This window comes from Cupressus sempervirens, chromosome 3, assembly GCF_028749045.1.
Source record: "Cupressus sempervirens isolate cs-2001-9-10 chromosome 3, ASM2874904v1, whole genome shotgun sequence".
Lineage (NCBI taxonomy): Eukaryota > Viridiplantae > Streptophyta > Pinopsida > Cupressales > Cupressaceae > Cupressus > Cupressus sempervirens.
This window is the reverse complement of record NC_143120.1, coordinates 132947509-132954777: the sequence shown is the minus strand read 5'-3', so window position 1 is coordinate 132954777 and position 7269 is coordinate 132947509. Positions and strand designations below refer to the sequence as shown.

Sequence of the window (7269 nt, the reverse complement as noted above, 5' to 3'; positions counted from 1 at the left end):
ATAATAAATGATTTGTGGTGTATATTTGGTACCAAAAAAACTGTAAAGTTAGATTATATTTCACTAATTATTTAAGATATATAATTTCTAGTGATTTATTTTGAAACTTTTATCACCATTGAACATTCATTTTCTTTAAAAATAATGAATTTTTAAAATTAATTGTAATCTTGTAATAAAATTAATAATAAGATAAAAAGATTAATTATAAATTAATATTAGAACTTAAAACACTACAATTGATATTGAAAATTTATGCTCTAACATGAATACATCATAAATAATGACTTCAAACTATTAAACTATTTGATTTATACATTAATTGAATTATAATAATTTAACTATAAACATATGCCACACGATACTAGACCCCTCTTGCCGCGCTTCCACCTGAGAAACAAGTAATTTAACCAATCAATATTTCAAAATATGCATATAATATTTTAATCTAAAAAATAAAAATAAAAATTATATATAGGATTGTAAATGGAATTACAAATGTTAAGACTAATAAATATTTTTATATATAATTTATATTATTAATATTTTTTTAACAAAGTGAATCAGATCACATATATTAATGGGTGAGAGTGGAACTTAAGATTTCTATTATTAATATTAGATCTATTTTCAAACATATCAATATTATTATTTTATTTTATTTTATTTTATTCTAATATTATTGAAAAAATAATAATTTTGATTATTTAATTTAATGAAGAGATTTTTATTTTTATAATAGTAACTTAAGTTAATTTTATAAAAAAATTTTTTTTTTTTTAATTTAAGATTTTTAATTCTATTTTAATTTTGATTTGTATTATTTAAGATTTTTTAACTTTTTATATTTTTTAATATTATTTATCATGTCAATAAATTTATTTAATTTTTTATTTTAAAAAATACATGAAATATTATACACATGTATCTTAATTTTTAAAAAGGTAGATTTAAAAGATATGTAATTTTTATTATTGGGATAGTCAAATACATTTTTAAGTCATACGTTCATGATAAAACATTCTTTCATTTTTTTCCATTACAATAATTAGCATTTTTTTTTAAAATAATGAAATTATATTAATGATACTATTTAAATTTTTAAAAAATATTTATATCAAATTATAAAAATATATGGTATTTATGAATATTTATATAAAAATAAATTTAAAAATATTTAAGAAAGAACTTTTATATTTATTGAAAAATGCAACTATGAACATTTATATTTACCCTAATTCTGAGAGCTTGAGATGGGCCTTTGCATAGTCAATAAAGAATGCATTCTCATCCTGCACCAATAGGAGAATGTGATTTTTGTAAGTCTACATAAAATTTTGATTTCACATAGTTTGATGAGTAATGAGTACCTTGGCATATAGATGGACATATTTACTAAATATGGGGTCTTGTAAAAGAGCTTTGTCTGAAGGGAGTTGAACCAATTCTTTACTTTCACTCGCTATTAGTTCTCTGATCACCATTCATGGTTAATATGAGTTTAGTCCATAATGTATTAATAAAAACTACTTAAGATTTTATAGAGCAATTGTAAAATAGAAATAATCACATAAATTAATAATACAAATTTTAAAGTAGAACATTAAATATTAAGCCTTACTTGAAATAGGAGTTGTCAAATATCAATGGATTTTTGGTCCACGGACCTTCATATCCGGACCTTTCCTTGTGGCATCTTCCCTGTTATGATAATTTAATATAATTAAAATATAAGCAGATGTATATTTTAAAACATTAATAGATAAAATAATTCATATGTTTTATTGGCAAAATGACACTCACCAAAAAAATTGGTTAATTTCATTAAAATTAACTTTATGTAATTAAAATAATGATTTTGAAATATTAAAGAAATTATTATTTTTTGACTTATTTTTTAAATTATGTAAATTGAATTATTTTTTATTTCAAGTTTAAAATTATTTTCAATAAAATATTAAATAACATATATTTAATTGGTTTTAAAAAAAAATGATTTAAAAAAAAAAAAAAATTGAATTAATTGAAAACTGTACAAATCTCAATAAAATTATGTTAATGCTTTATATAAAATATAAAAAGATAAAATATTACCAATGTATGAGCTCCAGATAATGCTACAATGTCCTTATCTTCCAACCCCATTCTATGAAAAATTGTTCTGAGATGTTCTGAACCTGTGTTCATCATCAACATACCCTACATAAATTAGCTACTACTCAAAACGAATCTCAGCAAAAACCCCATTAATTTCTTTACCTCCAGTAGCTCCAGGCAATCTGCCTTCTTCAGGACTTTCATATTTATCCTGTATCATACATTAAAATTGAGTACTATTTAAGATGTAATGCTAAATCAAGAAAATTTAAGTGAGAGATATGAAGAAATATATGATCAAGTTACAACATAATTCAAACATTAATATCATACCATACTAAACATTAAAATAAAAAATGAGCAAGCCTATGAAAAATTATAACAATTTATGTATTGAATGACACTTTTATTGCCTACTTCATACCTCTTTCTATATAACCTCACCCAATACATACCCAAATAAGCAATCATGTTTAAGATGTTAGAAAAGCTAGACGAAATACAATTACCTCTCTTCCAGGATGGAAAGGTATTGAAGGTCCTCCTGTTATTTCAACAGCTACAACACCTGCTAACTGTAATAACAATAATCTTACATCTATTTTTGCCACACAAATTAAAAGAAGATAAACAATTTTCTTTTCTTGACGTTGGATTTAAAAGATTGGCAACAAAAAAAAACTTATGCAATCTCTTATTATCAAGTTTAGTAATCCATTATAAAATTTGTTGGACTCAAATCTACATAATCTAATTTAGTAAAAACCCATTGATAGTTACAGAGAAAAAGATGTATAATTTTGAAGATTGTTTTAACATAAACCTGATAAAAATCCGCATAACTAATAGAAGGGAACTGCTGTTTGATAGGCTCCAACAACTTCACTGCATTATCAAGTCCTGCGTTAGCACTATGAGATAACTCCTCCTTGTTCCTGATTGTTCCAAAAGGCCCTCCACTTTTGGTCTTAATGTCATAAGTCCCAGCAGAATGCCACCTATTTATCAACTAAACTTTGAAATACACCTTGTCTGAACATATAAAAAACTATGATGAAGAGAAAAAAGAATTCATAATGGTCCATTAATCATGGGTTTGAGTCTAACTATTTAGAAATGAGATTAGCTATATGGAGTAGGATTTAGAAAGCTTACGCTAAGCGTAAAACTAGAGGAGCACATTGTTTTTCTGCAATGGAAAATTAACTAATAAGATGTCTTATTATGCAATAAGAAGAAAAAATCTGAGGAAATTAATAGCCTTGTGCATATGCTTACCTTGTATTAATCCACGCAATTTTCTTCTACAACTTTCCACAGCTGATTTGTAGTCTTGGGAGACTTCAGGATACACAAATGACTTCAATTGTGAAAACATGATTGTATGCACAAAATTTTCAGTGTAATCTCTTATATATAGTTCTCATTCTAGGGCTAGAATGAAGCATAGAACAAGAACTTATCCTCCTCTTAATGATAAATACTAAAGCAAGAGATTTTATTCCTTTTAAAAGAAATAAATTGCTAAAGCAAGAGATTCTGTTCTTCTTCTTCTTCTCTTTAACTTTAGAATAAGTTCTAAAGCAAGAGATCCCATTCTTCCATCACTTATAGATTCTTCCTTTTTCCATTGCGTTGACTCTTCTAGTAATACGTATCTTACACAAATAAACACAAAATGTGAATGCCTTGAATGCCAGTAATCCATGTGATTAATTCCTTACAAAAATAATACATGAATGATTTGAATGCTTCTAACTCATGTGGTTAACTCTTTAGACAATTAATACATGAATGCCTTGACTGCTTTTAACCCATGTGGTTGATTCCTTGAATAATAGATTTCATGATTATATGATTTAACTTCTTCAGCAAATTTGCTTAAGAATTCATACATTCTTCATTACAAATCAGCTCCAAATACTTTATAAATCTGCTCGCAATCCCTTCACAGTATCTACTCATTAATCTGCTCATGTGTTTACTGGAATATACTATGTATTAATCCACCATATAAATATGCTCAAATACTATGTATAAATCTGTTCATATCAATAACTGCGCTCATAAAATCTTCATAAAGTCTCTCACAAATCGTTCAAAAGAATTCAGCAATATCCTTGATATGTCTTCTCTTATATTCCGATTAATTAGCAAATGTAGGAAGATGATATGGAACTCATTCATCTGATACTTGGAAGGCAATTTGTTTTCTGTGAACTCATAATTTTTACTTTAGTAACAAAGTATCAATGATTATAATATACATACAATTGTTAAAATAGATGGTTTTAAAAAAAATAATGTAAGATTATAATGTTTGATATTATGGCTGGTAAATAATTCACTACTATGATAAATGAGTTGGTCATAATTATTTTGGAGTAGGTGAGTGATATTTTGAAAGTCATTTAATATAATAATTTATTTAAATTTAATTTTAAAAATCAACTCTATTTTTTTTAACTAAATACACTAGTCTAAGGAGACTAGATCTTGTGATCTTTTTCTTTACCATAGGAAACTCTCACCCATAAGCCAAGCCTCTAGCCTATAAGGATGACTTAATTATAATAAACAAAATGTATTGATTTTATGAGTCACTTTATTATGTTCTAATGCTAAACATAATAAAATCAAACTTCTTGTATAGTAGTTTCTTTTCTATGTGGTCTCTTTGATGAAGGTAGCACAAAGTTAATGGATGGTGCATTCCATGATTTATAACCACTAAAAGACCACATATAGTGTCTCCCTTGGTTTGCATCTAATATTGGCTTATTTTAGTCTAAGTTAGACTTTTATATGTGTTTTTGTGGTTATTCGTATGTTATGATTTGATGGAGAATAAAGAGATCTACTTGGTTAAAGTATATCATTTTGTTGTTATTGATAGCACTAGTAACGTATATGTGCTAACAAATTTTTGCCCAACTATGGATGTCAATTGCCAACTTTAAAATTGCATAAATGGGTAAACTAAAAAGTAATAACATCCATAACATAAGGAAACTCATAACACCATATTCTGTTAACTAGGGAAACCCTAACCAAGGGAAAACCATGGTAGGGATGGTATCCACAAAATGATCCACTAATCCAAAGTATCTTGTGAAAGATATTGACCATGTTATGATTCTATTACATGCACATAGAGTGTCTATGTCCTTGTTAGAAGCCTTAACCCTATTAGGAGTTATAATTAAAATACAAAAGATGAGCTCACTACTCATACAAACATATACAACTTTACAAGTTATATAGATGAATACCAAAACCTTGAATGTGCTAATATCTTCAACATCTGATCAATTTCTTGTAGTTCCTTGCATCAAAACATTCATATTACTACCCTACTCTACTATAGATGTCACACTCACATGTATACAATACCAATAAAGCATGCATAAGTCAATCATATCATGCAATACAATTGCCTTCATTTTTTGATCAAAAGTTTCTTTCCTCTATACTGAAATCTATAAACTATCGACCTTACTCTTCTTCACTTTATCGAAACTCAAAATTGTAATCTATGATGTGAGGGTTAACATCTAGGATGTCATCTCTACCTTATAAAATTCTTGATTTGATAAATCAACTAAATTCCTTGGCTAAATTGACAATATTTTAGTGACTACTCTATTCCTATGAAGTTAAACATGTCACTAGAAAATCTTATCTAAACATATGAAAATTTTATCATTATGTTTAGTAGCCTTAAATATATCTCCTATGGTGTCCAATATAACTTCCTCCAAGCCCATAAGATTATATCTTCTCCTTGTTAACCTCATGAAATAAATTAGTCGAACTTTGTACTTCATTAATGCTTCATACTTAGACAATTTTCTATGTTACTAATACTGAACTTAACACTTATCTTTGGCAGCCTTAACACATCATAATGTTTCCATTAATGATAACACTTATCAACTAACCTTAGCCAAAATGCTAATAAGATGATAGGTTATAATTGTTCTTTTAGCGACAATGATCCTATTGTGAGCTGACATGATGCTATATGATGATATCTAGTTTATCTTGTATTTGATGGTCACGTATGATTATGTTATCTTGATGTTATTACTAATTCACTAATGTATGTGTCAATGATCACTATTTTGTTATGCTTTACTATGCTTAGTTACTATTTGAGTTGGGGTTTTAAATGGTATATGCTCTAAATTTTCTAAAATATTATTTAATGCTTTAATTTAAATATAATATTTATTAAGGGTTAATTATTAAATTAATGGTTTTATAGCATTCGTATACATAAGAATGATTATGTTGTTAAAATGTCCTTTAATTAGTTACACTTTATATATATATATATATATATATATATATGTATGTATGTATGTATGTATGTATGTATGTATGTATGTATGTATGTATGTATGTATGTATGTATGTATGTATGTATGTATATGTATGTATATATGTATATGTATATGTATATGTATATGTATATATATATATTCTTTGACTATTTAAACTTTGAGTAGCTACATTTGATGTGTACATGTTTTAGTAAACAAGTATCAAATGTGCTAACTTCACCTAGATCCATAGGTTTGAGCATGTATTACCCTTAACAATGAGACATGAGATAGTTACATTTCCCATTCATGATTCTAGATAAAATCATCCTTGTATATACAATGTATCTATATTTTCTTATAATTACACCTATATAGTTACCATGTAGGTAAAGTTTGGACCTACTTACATAAATATGACATAGTAGTATATGTTCATGCATGATAGTCCATATCCAAAGTTGTCATAATGAGTTAGGGTCAAATATTGATTTTGAATATTATTCATGATTTTTTTAAAGTAGTTTTAATACCATAGTGGCATTCCATTTAATTGGGATTTATTTAATGTAATTCTTATTAAGTTGCAAGTTATTTATTTTCGGTATTAAATTATTTTCTTAGTGCTTTTATATAAGTGCTTTCACTTTGAGTAGAACAAGTGGCTATATAACGAAAAAATAGAACTTCCATTTTCCACACGTATGCAATTTCTTAACACCAAAAATGGAAAAACCTTCTTGTGTGAATTCAATATTTTTATTGTAGGGAGTGAATTTTTGAGGGAATTGGCTCTATGGACCCATGTTAAAATTTCTCTATTTAACATTTCATTTGATTTCATGAG

The 7269-nt window shown here is 26.4% G+C and overlaps 1 protein-coding gene across 1 annotated transcript; it reads right to left on the bottom strand.

The window, feature by feature from the left end:
- Positions 1 to 218: 218 nt before the first annotated feature.
- Positions 219 to 3575, bottom strand: LOC149565114 (L-ascorbate peroxidase 2, cytosolic-like). Its single transcript, XM_089817020.1, has 10 exons — positions 3376 to 3575; positions 3253 to 3286; positions 2921 to 3095; positions 2607 to 2672; positions 2260 to 2308; positions 2095 to 2177; positions 1622 to 1701; positions 1371 to 1473; positions 1234 to 1292; positions 219 to 390 (listed from the first exon to the last, which is right to left on the bottom strand). Exons 1-10 carry the CDS (start codon positions 3473 to 3475, stop codon positions 342 to 344), a joined length of 798 nt encoding a protein of 265 aa, XP_089673146.1. The 5' UTR covers positions 3476 to 3575; the 3' UTR covers positions 219 to 341.
- Between the last annotated feature and the right edge of the window lie 3694 nt (positions 3576 to 7269).

What these genes read in the sequence shown, in the direction of transcription:
- LOC149565114 (XM_089817020.1), bottom strand. Translation starts at nt 3,475, where the DNA reads ATGTTTTCACAATTGAAGTCATTTGTGTATCCTGAAGTCTCCCAAGAC. An exon ending in TATCTGGAGCTCATACATTG is followed by an intron (nt 1,702 to 2,094) that starts GTAATATTTTAT and finishes TTATCATAACAG; the next exon opens with GGAAGATGCCACAAGGAAAG. An exon ending in CTCAAGCTCTCAGAATTAGG is followed by an intron (nt 391 to 1,233) that starts GTAAATATAAAT and finishes CTTGTTTCTCAG; the next exon opens with GTGGAAGCGCGGCAAGAGGG.